Source organism: Tupaia chinensis, unplaced genomic scaffold, assembly GCF_000334495.1.
Source record: "Tupaia chinensis unplaced genomic scaffold, TupChi_1.0 Scaffold144262_1, whole genome shotgun sequence".
Taxonomy (NCBI): Eukaryota; Metazoa; Chordata; class Mammalia; order Scandentia; family Tupaiidae; genus Tupaia; species Tupaia belangeri.
The window spans coordinates 2495695-2512468 of record NW_006204120.1 but is presented as its reverse complement, the minus strand read 5'-3'; the positions used below and the strand labels follow the sequence as shown (position 1 = coordinate 2512468).

Sequence of the window (16774 nt, the reverse complement as noted above, 5' to 3'; positions counted from 1 at the left end):
CGGCCCCAGCCGCGGCCAGCGTTTCCTCTCGGAGCAGCCGCCGCGAGCCCAGGGGGTTTGAAAGGGTCCGCGGGGCGTAGGGGGAGGGCCCAGCGGGGCCGGGAGGGGAGGTTTGAGCGACACTGAGCTCGGGCTGGCCGGCGGCGACGGCGCCGGGGGTGGCGAGGAAGGCGACACTCGCTCCGCACTGCCTCGGTGCAGAGAGACCGGGAGGGCTTTGCAGCGGCCGCCGCCGCGGCGGGAGGAGGGGGCTGAGGTGGCTTCGGAGTTGGCCGGAGAAGGTGGGCATTTCTCGCTTTCCCTCCCTCTCCCCTGCCCTTCCCTCCTTTGCTCTCCCTCCTCCCTCCTTCCCCGCACCCCACGTGAAGCGGAATATAAAGGGGGGTGTGAGACTAGAGGGGAAAGTGAATGGCGAAGGACTGAAGGGGTCTCCCCTTCGGGTCCCCGGCCGCTCTGTTCACCCTCGTTCATCCTCCCTTCCCGAAGCTCGCCCTCGAAGGTAGGAGCGGCCGGCGCCTTCAGCTGAGGAAGAGGAGAAGGAGGAATAGCTCCGGGCGGAGCGTCAGGTCGCGTTTTCCTCTCCGGCGTCTCGAATACAAAGATTACGGTGCAGAAGGAAATTGCACTCGCCTCCTCCGCCCCGCGGTACCCAACACAATGCACCAGCCTCCTGAGTCCGCGGCCGCCGCCGCCGCCGCTGCAGACATTAGTGCTAGGAAGATGGCGCACCCGGCGATGTTCCCTCGGAGGGGCAGCGGTAGTGGCAGCGCCTCTGCTCTCAATGCAGCAGGTACCGGCGTTGGTAGTCATGCCACATCTTCCGAGGATTTTCCGCCTCCGTCGCTGCTCCAGCCGCCGCCTCCTGCAGCATCTTCTACGTCGGGACCACAGCCTCCGCCTCCACAAAGCCTGAACCTCCTTTCGCAGACTCAGCTGCAGGCACAGCCTCTTGCTCCAGGCGGAACTCAAATGAAAAAGAAAAGTGGCTTCCAGATAACTAGCGTTACTCCGGCTCAGATCTCTGCCAGTATCAGCTCTAACAACAGTATAGCAGAGGACACTGAGAGCTATGATGATCTGGATGAATCTCACACGGAAGATCTCTCTTCTTCTGAGATTCTTGATGTGTCACTTTCCAGAGCTACTGACTTAGGGGAGCCTGAACGCAGCTCCTCAGAAGAGACTCTAAATAACTTCCAGGAAGCTGAGACACCTGGGGCAGTCTCTCCCAACCAGCCCCACCTTCCTCAGCCTCATTTGCCTCACCTTGCACAACAGAATGTTGTGATCAATGGGAATGCTCATCCACACCACCTCCATCACCACCATCACATTCATCATGGGCACCACCTCCACCATGGGCACCACCATCCATCCCATGCTGCTGTGGCCAGTGCACCCGTTCCTGGAGGGCCACCTTCAAGCCCAGTATCTAGAAAACTCTCTACAGCTGGAAGCTCTGACAGTGTTATCCCAGTTGCACCAACTTCTGCTGTCTCATCAAGTGGCTCACCTGCGTCCGTAATGACTAATATCCGTGCTCCGAGTACTACAGGCAGTATAGGTATAAATTCTGTTACTGGCACTAATACAGGGAATAATGTTAACATTACTGCTGTGAGTAGTTTTAATCCCAATGTGACAAGCAGCATGCCTGGTAATGCTAATGTAAGTACAAGCAATATTCCTAGTGCTGCTAGTGTGAGTGCTGGGCCTGGAGTTACCAGTGGTATTAATGTGAATATCTTGAGTGGCATGGGCAATGGTACTGTTTCTTCCTCCACTGTTGTTAACAGTGTACCTAATGCAGCTGCAGGGATGACTGCGGGATCAGTTTCAAGTCAGCAGCAACAACCAGCGGTTAATACATCACGGTTCCGAGTTGTGAAGTTAGATTCTAGTTCTGAACCCTTTAAAAAGGGTCGGTGGACTTGCACTGAGTTCTATGAAAAAGAAAATGCCGTGCCTGCTGGAGAAGGTGTGGTAAATAAAGTGGTGGAGACTGTAAAACAAAATCCGATAGAAGTGACTTCTGAGAGGGAGAGCACTAGTGGGAGTTCAGTGAGCAGTAGTGTCAGCACACTGAGTCACTACACAGAGAGCGTGGGAAGTGGAGAGATGGGGGCCCCTACTGTGGTGGTGCAGCAGCAGCAGCAGCAGCAGCAGCAGCAACCACCACCAGCTCTTCAAGGTGTGGCCCTCCAACAGATGGATTTCAGTAGCACTGGTCCACAGAGTATTTCAGCAGTTAGTATACCACCAAGTATTTCTCAGTCACAGATCTCACAAGTACAGTTACAGTCTCAAGATCTGAGCTATCAACAAAAGCAAGGTCTTCCATCCATACCTCTGCAAGCCACTATCAATGCTGCAACTGGTGTTCAGCCATCACCTGTAAGTGTGGTTGGTGTAACTTCAACTTTAGGTCAGCAGCCTTCCATTTCCAGCTTGGCTCAACCCCAACTACCATATTCTCAGGCGGTTCCTCCAGTGCAAACTCCCATTCCAGGGGCACCACCCCAACAGTTACAATATGGACAACAGCAACCAGTGGTTTCTACACAGATGGTTTCAGGCCATGGTAAATCAATGACTCAAAGTCTAACTTCGGAGTACGTCCAACAGCAGTCAGTTCTTCAAACAGCAATGTCCTCCGGACAGCCCAGTTCTGCAGGAGTGGGAGCAGGAAAAACGGTGATTCCTGTGGCTCAGCCACAGAGTATCCAGCTGCCAATGCAGCCCACAGCAGTCCAGGCACAACCTGCAGGGGCATCTGGCCAGCCCATTGGGCAAGCTCAGACAGCAGTGTCTGCTGTGTCTACTGGCAGTCAAATTGGAAATATTGGTCAACAAGCAAATATACCAGCTGCAGTGCAGCAGCCCCCTACCCACGTTACACCTTCAGTTATTCAACAAGGTGCTCCTCCATCTTCACAAGTAGTTCCACCTGTTCAAACTGGGATTTTTCATCAGGGAGTTCAAACTAGCGCTTCAAGCCTTCCTCAACAATTGGTTATTGCACCTCAAAGTACCTTGTTAACTGTGCCTCCACAGCCACAAGGAGTAGAACCAGTAGCTCAAGGAGTTGTTTCACAGCAGTTGCCCGCAGTTAGTCCTTTGCCTTCTGCTAGTAGTATTTCTGTTACAAATCAGGTTAGTTCATCTGGTCCTTCTGGAATGCCTTCTGCCCCAGCAAACTTGGTTCCATCACAGAATATAGCACAAACCCCTGCCACCCAAAATGGTAATTTGGTTCCAAGTGTTAGTCAACCTCCCTTGATAGCAACTAACATAAGTTTGCCTTTGGCACAACAGATACCACTGAGTTCTACTCAGTTCTCTGCACAATCATTAGCTCAGGCAATTGGAAGCCAAATTGAAGATGCCAGGCGCCCAACGGAGCCCTCCTTAGTTGGCTTACCTCAGACTATCAGTGGTGACAGTGGGGGAATGTCAGCAGTTTCAGATGGGAGTAGCAGCAGCCTAGCAGCCTCTGCTTCTCTTTTCCCGTTGAAGGTGCTACCGCTGACGACACCCCTGGTGGATGGCGAGGATGAGAGGTAAGATCATGCTGTATTTCTGCAGACATTAAACAGGTTTGAAGCAGCCTATTTGATAAGTATGATATAAATATATATATATACACACATACACACACAAAATCTGTTTAAAGCAGTTTTCATTTTTGTGAAAAATGTATTTTTGTAGTAGGTTTGCTGGAACAAGTGTTATGGGATGATTTCAGATAGGGTAGGAAATAATAGTATCACTACTGTGCACATAATATTTCTTGCAATAGTTATTGAGCATATGTTCTCAATAAAAATAGGTTTGGGGCACCAAGTGGTTTTATTATTTATAAAATGCTTTGGAAAGATTAATTGAAAAGAAGCTTAATTTTTGCTAACCCACATAACAGTTAATCTAGCCCTTTGAGTTGTTAAAATCCTTAATCATCTCTTGGGGGGTTGTGGTTCCCATATTTGTCTTCTTTACTAGGCAGCTGTTTTCAGTTCTGTGATCTTATTTCGTGGGAGATACTGTTATGTGCTTATCTTAGACACTTATAAGAAAGATGACCTAAACTGAGTTATATAGGTTGTCCTCATCCTGTGATTGACCATCTTTTGTGAACTTATTTAATGGTCATTTTATCGGAACAGTAAAGGAATAGGAATTTTAAAAAGTATTTTGTAAGGGATGAGGGCATGCATTCAAAATAACCAGATTTATCATTGTTGGTAGTGTGCTGTATATTTTTACCTTTACATAGTACATCAAGGTGGTAGCCATTTTAAAGAGTAAAGAAAGTCTTGGAGGGTTGAATTTATAGGCATGAAAATAAGACCTGGTTTTCCTGCCAATCTACTCCACCTGTTCCTTTATTTCCTTATGGAGAAAGTACATATAAACCTAAAATATATTATTAAACCAGCGTTTTCTCAGTTAGTTTGGAAATAATTGCTAATCATGCTTTATTGAATCAAATTGTGTTTTTGTAGCCGACTGGCTAGAAAAGTTGTGAAATCTTTCATGTTTATACATGGCTTAAAAACTTCATTGATTTTTTGAAAGAAATATTCTTTCCAGAATTTGCCAGTCTTTGACTAACCTCTATCAAAGTGATATTATAGGAGATCAAGATAATATAGGAATTAAGAAAAGACTGTTCATTTTACTGGAATTTTGAGCAAGCGTGCAAGATATTTAATTACTTCAGTATTAGTTGGAGATTTTTGTGATTGAACTTTCATCAAACCAATTGAGATGTTTCTATATATTTGTGGGTTTCTATATATTTTCACTTTGGAAAAATTGAGCATATTACAAAAGAATGATAATTTTAAAAAGACAAAGGCCAAATGTTTCAGTGAAGTTTTCATAATTGTTTTTCAGTTGTTTAAAAGATAAAAGGGAAAGGCATGGTTAATTGAAGTAACAAAATCTTTTAAGAGTTTTATTTTTCTAATAGTCATATAATTAAAGTTTTGTTATCTAACCAAATGTATTCTATATCATGTATAGAACTGTACTTTAAAAGACTTCTTCTGGGAGCTAGTTTCTTTAATGGTACTGTTATAATTATTGTTAAACCTTCAATTTTGTCATTATCATACAAATACCAGTAATTTTAGTGTAAAGAATTATTTACTCCCATTGTTACTATTTTCTAAATCAAAGGTGCCATCAGAGTGTAATCCCTGTAGAAACAAGTGTATTGTATGGATGCTGAATTTAGAGAAATAAAGGATAAGGTGAAATACACAAATGAAAACCAAACATTTTGAATTCACACCTGCCATGATTTTGTTAATTATGATTTTGTTAATTATCATTTTGGTCTCCTGGCATGATTCTTTTTTTCCCTCCCTTGTTGGCAGGCATGATAGGCCTTTCCATTGCTTGCTGTTCTAGATGAATAAAGTTAGATGATGCTCCTTATAATAGGTTTTTAACTGTAGGGATAGAGTTTAAGATATTTGTTCAAATTAATTTTTCCAGATAGTAACTGAGATGAATATTAACTAGGGGCATATTATGTAAAAAGATTTGAAATTCTAGAAAAAGAGATATTGAGAATAAAATATTGGTGTAAAGTAACACACTTTTCTTTAAAGACTGTACTTTGAATTTACTATATATTTAAGGTTTTGTTAGTTAACATCAAAGTTAAAACTGGAAAAGTTTTGCTTCAGAGGTATTCTATAAAATGTGTAGAATCAGAATATATCACTTTTAAAGTACCTGTAAGGTCAGAAAGTATATATTTAACACACACACACACACATACATGCATGCACACATGCTGGGCATGTGCATTGGTGAGACAGGGACAGAGAGAGGAAAGGGAGGGAGTGAGAAATCACCCTTAGGGCATGTCCATGCTGCAGTCCCTTATCCTCCACTCTTAAGATTTTGGACATGCATTCATACGTGTCTGTTGTAATTTCTCAAGCCATCTGGGGCTCTAAGAAGCTGGCCCTGTAAGATCCAGTGTCTTCACCTCTATGCCACCTGCTGACCCCTGCTCACTTGCTTTATTGTGTCTTACTGCAGGTTATTTCTTTTACTGGTGGTATAATTTGAAAAAAGAAATGTTGTTTCTTTTAAATTTATCCTTAGAAAAGAATTTGAGAATAACTACAAGAGGAAAAAGGTGTTAGGATAAACAGAAAAATTATTTTAACCTTTCTTCCCGTGTTAGCTTCTGTGTCACTTGGATCTTCTTGGCTTGGTCATCATTAGTTTCTCATGGGACAAAGGGGTACATTATGATTTGTTTTATGACTCAAAGTTTTAGCAGTATAACTTGTATGGTAGGGGAAATGAGGGTGGTTATTCTTTAATCTTTTGAAATAATATACTAATACTTTAGTTTTTAAAATGTACATTAGACAAGTGGAAAATGCTTTCAGTTGGCCACTGTGAAAGGCTGTAAAGATAAGAAACATGGATAAAGGCATTAAGATTATGTATTTTTTTTTAATTTATTAAAAAGGTCTTAATGTTTTGGCTTTTGACTTGACTAGCTTTTGATCCTTAATTTTCAGGAATGGGAAGCTTTAGATATTTTGCATGGGAATATAGGTTTTTGTGTCTTGTTGTGCAGCCCCTTATGTGATACTGGTCAGTGCAATATCACATAGTACCTTGTTAGTGCAGCCTCTTATGTGATATTGGTCAGACTTCTATTCATCCTTCAAAACTCAGCTTAGATGTTCCCTCTGATGCCTTCTCTTTGCCCATGGGATATTGTTTCCTTAGCACTTTTTAATGTTCCTCTATTTAAGCACTGTATACATTCAATTATAATTATGTTTACCAGTCTTTCCCACAAGACTAGGAGTTCCTCCAGGGCAGAGACTAAGGTTTTTTTGAACAAATTAATGAGCAGACTTGACTTTGCTTATTCTGTTGTGATTTAAAGTTATATCGTCTCTCATCTTAAGCACATCTGTTAGAGATACAGGATCATATAATTTACACAACAAATTGAAAAGAAATAAATAAAAAGACTTTGTGTCTGTGTCTCTCCATCTCTTGAGGTGAATTGATGTCCATCTTCTAATTCTTATCTTTAAAATAGGAGTACTTATTTTCCTACTTCCCACGATAGTAGTATCAGTTAAAATATTTTAACTGTAATGCACATTATAACTTAATGTTTAAAAATAAACAAGTTTTTATTCTTTATTTAAGATGTACATACACAGTTTACAGAGTGAATATGGTTATTCAAGAAGTAAATAAGAGCTTCCTGTCCCTATCCTTCCCAGTTTTGCTTTTCTAGAAACAACGATTTTTACCTCTTTAGGTGATTATTGTGGTAAATACCTCCTCGTCTCTAAATATCATGCTTATATTACTAGTAGATATGCAACATATCTTGATGGCTAGGGGCACGGAATGTGGGATTAGATTGCTTTGGTTTAATTCTCTGTTATCTACTAGTTTTATAGAACCATTGGCTGCTTAACCTCTCTGTGCCTTAATTTCCTTATTTTAAAAGAATCAGGATAATAGTATCTACCTCATAGGTTACAATAGTTAAATTAATTTAGAAAGTCCTTAGAACTTTAACTTATATCCCTACTGTAAGTTTTCGTTAAAAAACAAACAAACCAAAAACTCCTAGTTTTTGTGTTTGGTTTTATTAACTTCCTGGATAGAAAATGAAGATTTAACTCCCTTGTCACCACCTACTTAGGTGGTCTTCTTTATTCCTAGTAGCGATGATTGCATCACGATTGATTATTCACCATTTTTGAAAATACTATTACTTTTCCTACCCTGTACAATGTCCTGTAGCTAGTTCCCTTCTCCTACCCTTACCCCAGCTATCTATTGGGTTGTCAGAAAAATCATGACGTATTTTTTCGATGCAAAAACGCGTCATGACTTTTCCGACGACCCAATACTTACAGAAATGTTAGATGGTTCTCTTTTTCCTCCTAAGTTTTCATCTGTCAGCACAGTCTGTTTTCTTTGCGTTGCCTCTCCTTTCCACTACCCTTCCCATTTAGGTATGTTTTGGATTCTAATAGAACCTTTAACTCTAATAGAACCTTGGTTATCTGTTTACACTTAAGTGTAAGGGAGGGGACTAAAGAGCTGATTAGAAATTTTAATTGTGGCTTGAGATGTACATACACAGTTTACAGAGTGAATATGGTTATTCAAGAAGTAAATAAGAGCTTCCTGTCCCTATCCTTCCCAGTTTTGCTTTTCTAGAAACAACGATTTTTACCTCTTTAGGTGATTATTGTGGTAAATACCTCCTCGTCTCTAAATATCATGCTTATATTACTAGTAGATATGCAACATATCTTGATGGCTAGGGGCACGGAATGTGGGATTAGATTGCTTTGGTTTAATTCTCTGTTATCTACTAGTTTTATAGAACCATTGGCTGCTTAACCTCTCTGTGCCTTAATTTCCTTATTTTAAAAGAATCAGGATAATAGTATCTACCTCATAGGTTACAATAGTTAAATTAATTTAGAAAGTCCTTAGAACTTTAACTTATATCCCTACTGTAAGTTTTCGTTAAAAAACAAACAAACCAAAAACTCCTAGTTTTTGTGTTTGGTTTTATTAACTTCCTGGATAGAAAATGAAGATTTAACTCCCTTGTCACCACCTACTTAGGTGGTCTTCTTTATTCCTAGTAGCGATGATTGCATCACGATTGATTATTCACCATTTTTGAAAATACTATTACTTTTCCTACCCTGTACAATGTCCTGTAGCTAGTTCCCTTCTCCTACCCTTACCCCAGCTATCTATTGGGTTGTCAGAAAAATCATGACGTATTTTTTCGATGCAAAAACGCGTCATGACTTTTCCGACGACCCAATACTTACAGAAATGTTAGATGGTTCTCTTTTTCCTCCTAAGTTTTCATCTGTCAGCACAGTCTGTTTTCTTTGCGTTGCCTCTCCTTTCCACTACCCTTCCCATTTAGGTATGTTTTGGATTCTAATAGAACCTTTAACTCTAATAGAACCTTGGTTATCTGTTTACACTTAAGTGTAAGGGAGGGGACTAAAGAGCTGATTAGAAATTTTAATTGTGGCTTGTTGACTGTTAGCTTTAGCATAGGGGGGGATTCTACTGGATTCGTTGTCCCCCCATTCCCTCTTTCTTAGTTTTCACTATATTTATCACTGATGCTACCTTTCTTGAGATATTCCTCAAGATCCTCTAACAGATTTATCTTCTGGAGAAATCCCTCTGATTTCCATTTGGGTCTAATTGCCATTTAGGCTTGGTATGCAACTATTATCTTTGGATTCCCTTCTCTGTTGGATCTCCATTTTCCAGTGACCAGTGTTGTCTTCATTCTTAATTTACTTGGTGTTTTCAATGGCTTTAGTTTATCCTGACACTTGTTTGATTCTTTGGTTAGATAAAGAAAACCAGGTGGGGGAAATTATGTCTTCATAATTTTGTATCATTGTTTTCTAGGATCTGTACTGCTTTTGAGAAATCCAAAGTTATTCTCATTTCTTAAATACTGAATGTGACTTCTGTGTGTTCTTTTTCCTTCCTTTCCTTTTCTATCCCCTTCCTTTTCCCCTATCTTTATCTAAAATTTTTCCAGTAGCTCTTAAGATTTTCATCTAATTCCAGTGTTCTGAAATTTTAAAATTACGGGTCTTTGTGTGGGTGTATTTTTATCTATGGTGCTAAGTAGCTTATTGTGCCCCATCAATCTAGAAACATCCTTTAATTCTGGGACTTTTTCTTGAATGAGGTTGTTGATGATGATTTTCCATTTTCTCTTTCTCAAAGTCCCCTTATTTGGATAATAGACCTTCTTGACTAATCTTCTAAATTTCTTGTATATTAACCCATTGTTTTCTGTTTCTTTTTTTCCTTTGCTTTACTTCTATTGAGTTTTCATTTTTCTCATCTATTTAATTTCAATGAACATGAACATTTTTTTTGTTTCTCCACTCATTTTTAATAGTATACAGTTCTAATTTAATTTAACAATAGTACTTTCTTTTAGGTGTCTAAATATATTACTTTTTTTTTTAAGTTTTCTTTTTTCTGTATGGTCTGTTAATGCTCTGTTTCATTTTCTTTTTCTTTTTTTTTTTTTTTAAACTTTATTTATTTTTAAATTTGACCAGAGAGGGACAGAGTGAGAGGGAGAGAAAGAGAGAGAGAGAAAGTGAGAGAGCAAGCTTCCAGGTCGGGGACTCAAACTGTGGTTGGCCATGTGGGAGTCCAGTGCCCTTAACCACCATGCCACCTGCCAGCCCCTCATTTTCTTTTTGAATTTGCTCTAGGACAGGTGCATTTGCCAGAGAGAGAGGGAGATGGAGGAAGCAACCCCTAATGGTGTCTGGTCACGATATAATCCCTTCTTCATTTCTTTATCCTGTCAGGAGTTTGGGCATACATCCATGCTTGCTTAATGTGTATTTTTTTCTTTCTTTTTTTTTGAAGAGGTTTTTGCTATAGAGCACGTGCGCTTGCCAGACAGAGAGACAGAAAGCGAGAAATCACCACCCCCCCCCACCGCCCCGGGGGATGACCACACCGCAAACCCTTCTCCTCCATTCTCTTCTTGGGATCTTGGGCATGCATGCACATGCACCCAGCATGAGTTTAAACCACCGGGTCCAGGACTCGAACTGTGGTCGACTACATGGGAGTCCAGTGACATAGCCCTTATGCTAACTACTGGTCCCCCTAGATTATTAGGGTGGGATTCAAACTGCAACATTCTGGGGTCTTGCTTCCTTAATCACTGTGCCACAGGGCCAGCCCTGTTTTAGTCTTTATCTTTTGTTACAGTTTTTCCTTAGAAGGTAATCCCATCTAAGAGGAGGGAATTAAAATGCTGATTAGTGATTTTCCATGTGACTTGTCAATTTCTTTTGGAGAGGTGAGCAAAGGATTTGTGTGCTTCCCAGGTAAGACAGAGCCCCCCTCCCCCCCAATGGAGTGTGGTTATGCCTCAATCTCTTCTTCATTTTTCTATCCTGTTGGGTATTTTGGGCATGTATGCACAAGCACTTGATGTGTTTTTCAAGCTGCTGGACTCAAACCATGGTGGGACATGTGGGATCCAGCTCCTTTAACCGTCAGACCTTGGGGTCAGGATTGTCAATTGTTAATGTCACTATATTATTCCCTGGCTGAGGTGTTTGGTTGGAGAATTTCTGATGTCTTCATGTATTTTCTTTTAGTTGCTGAGGTTCCTATAAGAAGGCTGTTCTGATAACTTGTCTGGAAATAAAGGCTGTCGACAATATTCTGGAAGGGGGTGGGGAGTGAGGGAAATTTTTGGAGAGTCTTAGCATCCCTCTGTATGATTTTTTTCCTCACCTATTTTCAGTACATTTTCCTGCTTTTTGCTATGCCTAATTTCTCTAGTCCTTGGATGTTGTGTTTAACTGTCTCTAGACAATACACTTTCAGTCTTTTTTTTGTCAGGGCTTGGGAGGGACAGTTAAAATCTGTAGGGCTGGTTGCTGCTGCTGCTTTAGCCTCCCTGTTAGTGAGGATTATAGGTGTATGCAACTGTACCTGGTTGGTCAGGTTTGTCTTGGAACCCAACTCTCTCCTCTCATGCTGCTGCTTCCTGTCTCCCAAGCAGTGGTGCTATTTGTGTGCCCTGTGGCTAAGTCCTGGTTGCCTTTTAAACAGATTTTGAAACACTCCTCCATATTTTAGTGCCCCCTTCCCACATCCCACTTTATATGGCTGTGGTACTATAATTCATGAGTCTTTTAGGGATTTTGCAGTTTAAATTGGGTTTGTTCTTGGCTTTGCCCACTGTTTGCTAAATATTTGATTTTCTAGTGTTTGCTAAGTCATTTGTCACTCAGCCATCTGCTATTAGGCTTATAATTTTTTTTTTCTTTTGCTATTGTCTTTCACCTGTCTCTAACTTTTTGTGGATTTAATGTCTTTATATTTTAAAAATTCCTTTTCTGTGGGTGTTTTATGGAAGGAGTGATGTGTGTTTACTGTCTTAAACATTTATTGGCAGAATACTACACTATTAGAGGTAAAGAATGATTCTGGTTTTAATGAAATTACTGCTCCAAGATATGCTTTATATGAGTACATAAATTTTAAGAGTAGAATTGCTTGGCTTAAGTCCATCAGAAATAAGAATACTAGATAACCCAGCATTTCAATTCATGGGAATAATTTAAAATGTTAGGATTAGAGTCAGTTAATTTTATAAAAATATTCTTTATTTAAAATTTTATTTTTTGTTATTGTTTTTTTTTTGGAGAGGTTTTTTTTTTTCCGCTATAGGGCGCGTGCGCTCGCCAGACAGACAGAGAGAGACAGAGAGACAGAAAGCGAGAAATCACCCCCTAGGGGAGACGGTCACGCCGCAATCCCTTCTCCTCCATTCTCCTCTCGGGATCTTGGGTACGCACGCACACGCTCCTGGTGTGAGTTTTAAGCCACCGGGTCCGGGACTCGAACCGCCGTCGACCATGTGGGAGTCCAGCGACATAGCCATTACGCCAACTGCTGGTTGCCCCCTGTTATTGTTTTTTAATTTGATGAGAGGAGAGAGAGAAAGTGAAAGAGCAAATCATCAGGCCTGAGACTTGAACCATGGTCGGCCCTGTGGAAGTCTAGCACCTTAACCACCACAACACCTGCTGACCCCAGTCGTTTTTTTTTTTTTTTTTCTTAATTCACATTTAATCACTCAATAACTTTGTGAATTAAATTTCTGTTTTATTGGTAAACAACTGTATTTGTTACAGACCAAGTAAATTATCTGAGATTAGCCATGTAACAGTGAAGTAGAGCTAGGATTCAAAACTCTTTTTCCAATTCAAAATCTAATGCTGTTTCTGTTACTTATAAAACTAACAAGAGGTAAAGATGATGCCAATAAATAAATTTTTTTTTTGAGAGGGTTTTTTTGCTACAGGGCGTGTGCGCTCGCCAGAAAGAGAGAGACAGAGAAACAGAAAGTGAGAAATCACCTCCCAGAGGGATGGCCACACCACAATCCGTTCTCCTCCATTCTCCCCTTGGGATCTTGGGCATGCACGCACACGTGCCTGATGTGAGTTTAAACCACCAGGTCCAGGAGTCGAACTGTGGTCGGCTACATGGGAGTTCAGCGACATAGCTATTATGTTAATTGCTGGTCCCAACCCATAAATAATTTAAAGAGTGGCAGAAAACCTAAAACCTAAATGAGCTTTTTGCTTCATTGCATTGCATATTAATGTAAATGATGGAATTGCAGTAGAACATACCACCATTTCTCAGTTAAGTCCTTAGTGAGAAAAAAGCGGATGAAGCCTGGAACCAGCAGATGGCATAATGGTTACATTGCTGGACTCCCATGTAGTCAACTGTAGTTGGAGTCCTAGACTTGGTGGCTTAAAACTCATGCCAGGTGTGTGTGAGTGTGCGGCGAAAATCCTGAGAGGAAAATGGAGGAGAAGGGTTTGTAGTGTGGCCATCCCCCCAGAGGGTGATTTCTCATTTTCTGTCTCTCTGGCAATTGCACACCCTCTATAGCAAAAAAACTCTCAGGAGGCCAGGAGGTGGCAAGGTGGTTAAGGGTGATGGACTCCCACATGGCCAGCCATGATTTGAGTCCCAGACCTGGCGGCTTCCTTTATCACTTTCTCTCTCTCATTCTGTCCCTCTCTGGTCAGATTGAAATAAGTAAGTAAATAAAGTTAAAATAATTCTTAAAAAGTGGATGAAGTCCCTACAGTTTTATACCTAGAATGCAGCATTTAGTTGTTAAATGAGCTAATTTGAACATGATTTTCCTTTTGAAATTTGTGTAGGAATTATATTTTCAGGAAAACCATTTAGTCTTCTAATACTTTTAATTCAGCCTCTATTACATTGGAAAGTCAATTTAAAAATACTAAGCTTTGCAAAATATGACCTGTTCTGTGCTGCAGTGTTAGAATTTGGGTAGTTGCTTTTTTCCATTTCATTGTTTTTAAGATAGAATATGTCCTGCTAAGAATAGGCTTTAATGGAAAAAAATTAAAGCATTTTTATGCTGTTGAAAAAAATTATAATGAGTTCTCAATTCTAGATTGACTTTTTTCCTTATTTCACATGTATTTAAACGTGGTCTATCACCCTCCCCAGCACCCTTTTCTTCCCTTTGTCCAGGAAAGCTTACTGACTTTTCTGTGTCATTAGGTTTAGCTGACCTTTGTTTGCCCTCCTTGAAGCACTCTCTTTTACTTTCTATGATATCCTTCTTTTTCTCACCACCTTTCTTGCTGCTACTTTTTAGTCTTTCAGATTCTTCTTCTCTGTCAGATTCTGTTTTTCTTTGGATTTCTGAGTCCTCCAGTCCTCTTTCCACTTAACTGTCTTTTCCGTAGGTAATCATCTGTTTTCATGGCTTTAAAGACAGTCTGTGTCAACTCTCAAGTGTCTGACTAGTCTGGATTTCTCTTTTTAGTCTTAGACTGATAAAGTTACCGGCCTCCTTAACATCTCTGCTTGCATTCTCATAGGCTTTTCAGTCTTGACAGGACATAAACTTAACAGTTAACTAACCTCTCAAATTTCCTTCTTTTGATAAATGTAATTTCTTATTTCACTTTTTTCACTTTAGGAACCTGAAAGTCATTCTTAGTAGCTCCTTTTCTTCACTCTCTACATCCTGACCATTACTTTAAAGTGGATCTTGAATTTTTTGCTTCTTTTTTACCCCATCTCTACTTTCAGAACTCTAAGATAAAATCTGCTCTCATTTTACTACATGCCGTAGCTTCTTCACTAAGCCACCTGGATATATCTTGTATATTTTTCTCTAATATTCTATATTGTAGTCAGAATGATAATCTGAACAAACTAACCCTTCTCATTTATTTTAAGGTAATTACCTTTTGTCTTTGTTTTACTCTTAGCCTCATATCATGCTAATTTCCCCACCACTTTCTGTATTCCAGTTGTACTTGACTTTCTTTCAGAAAGATTTTTCACATTGTCATCCATTTTTTACTACTTCCACTAGGTCTTTGCATATGGTTTTCCTTTAGCCTGAACATCCCATGTACCACCTCTCCTCCATTCCTCTTTAAAACTTGTCTGTCACTTTTTGAAAGGCCTTCTCTGACATACCAATCTAAACTTAGGTTCTTTGTTAATATAGTTTAATGGCATGTTGTACGTGCTCATGTGGGTGTATATACATATACATATATATATATATGTATATACACACACACAAACATTTATATGTACATATAGGATTATCAGAAAAGTCATGACACATTTTATCTAGAAAAACATTGGAAAATAGGACCAGCAGATGGCATAATGGTTACATTGCTGGACTCCCACATAGTTGACCCTGGTTCAAGTCCCAGACCCAGTGGCTTAAAACTCACACCAGGTGCATGTGCATGCATGCCCAAAATTCTGAGAGGAGAATGGAAGAGAAAGGATTGTGGTGTGGCCATCCACCCTTGGGGTACTTTCTTCTCGCTTTCTGTCTCTGTCTTTCTGGCGAGCACACACACCCTGTAACCAAAATCTCTCAAAAAACCAAAAAAACATAGAAAAGTATTTTTGTATAGGAAAAATACATGATGACATGGTGACTTTTCTGACAACCTAATAGTTAGTTTTTGCTTTCTGTGATTATCTGATGATTTTAAGTTTTATGAATAAGGATATTTTGTTTGCTGCTAATATATCAAAAGCCTATTCAGGTGCCCAACAAGTTATACATGTTTGGTAAAAATATGCTTAATGAAGAAAATGTAAGTATCGCATAAGAAAAGACAAGGACATTTTATCTTTTATACATATACAAAAAAATCACTCTCGGGATATATTTAAAAGTTAAGTAAGTTCTTTATAGTTGAGCATGTGATATCACCGTTTTCTTTTTTGCTAGGGATGATTGGAACTTTACTTTTTGCTGTGTTTTTGAACCAGAAAAGGCAATGCCTTGTGGTTGTTTTTGCCAAGCATTAAATTTTGTGTTTATTTTATATTTGCATATCTTTTTTTTTTTGGAGAGGTTTTTGCTATAGGGCGCCTGTGCTCCACCTGTGCTCGCCAGAAAGACATGGACAGAAAGAAAGAAAGGGAGAAATCACTCCCCAGGGGGGACGGCCACATCACAATCCCTTCTCCTCCATTCTCCTCTTAGAATCTTGGGCACACATGCACATGCACCTGGCATGAGTTAAGCCAGTGGGTCCTGGACAAGAACCACAGTCGACTACATGGGAGTCCAGGGACATAGCCATTATGCCAACTGCTGGTCCTTATTTGCATATCTTTTACCAATAAGAATCTTCTAAATTGAATAAAACAAAACAAGACAAAAAATCCCCTATTTATTTCAAAATAGGAATTATTAGTCTTCTTTCTGCTTTATCACTATCTGTTTTTGCTTTTTGCTGTTGAGCATATGATGATTTTTAAATATATATTACATAATTGGCATTATATAATACCAATAAGTTGGAAGTTCTCTGGTACAGTTTCAGCTTATGCCTAAGATACAGACATTTAACTTGTAAATGCCACTTGTCTGTGTTAAGTGAGTTTTCTTTACTAAATGGTTCAGTAAACATTTAATTACTTGTTTAAAATTCTTCTCATTGGCTTTTCTTATGGTCATTTTATTTACTTACTAAATCAGTAAGTTATGGATTTTACAAAGGGAAAGGGAACAGGGAAAAGTTTTGGCAATGATTAGAAAAAGCAATAGACTTTATTGATTATCTGTAGGTATTAAATGAGAGTAAAGCAGCAATAAGAAATGACGTATTCA

General features: G+C 39.8%; 1 protein-coding gene across 4 annotated transcripts in view; it reads left to right on the top strand.

Annotated features, from left to right (window-relative positions):
- Positions 1 to 636: 636 nt before the first annotated feature.
- TSC22D1 (TSC22 domain family member 1) overlaps positions 637 to 16774 on the top strand; it is a 152022-nt gene continuing 135884 nt past the window's right edge. For 3 of the 4 annotated variants that reach the window (XR_337104.3, XM_027767425.1, XM_027767426.1), the window contains exon 1: positions 637 to 3560. Coding sequence is in view for 3 of the 4 variants with exons in the window: in XM_027767425.1 (XP_027623226.1) it covers positions 658 to 3560 (2903 nt within the window). In the remaining variant the exon portion in view is untranslated. The remainder of the gene's footprint in view (positions 3561 to 16774) is intronic. The other variant, XM_006166499.3, reaches the window with a different exon arrangement.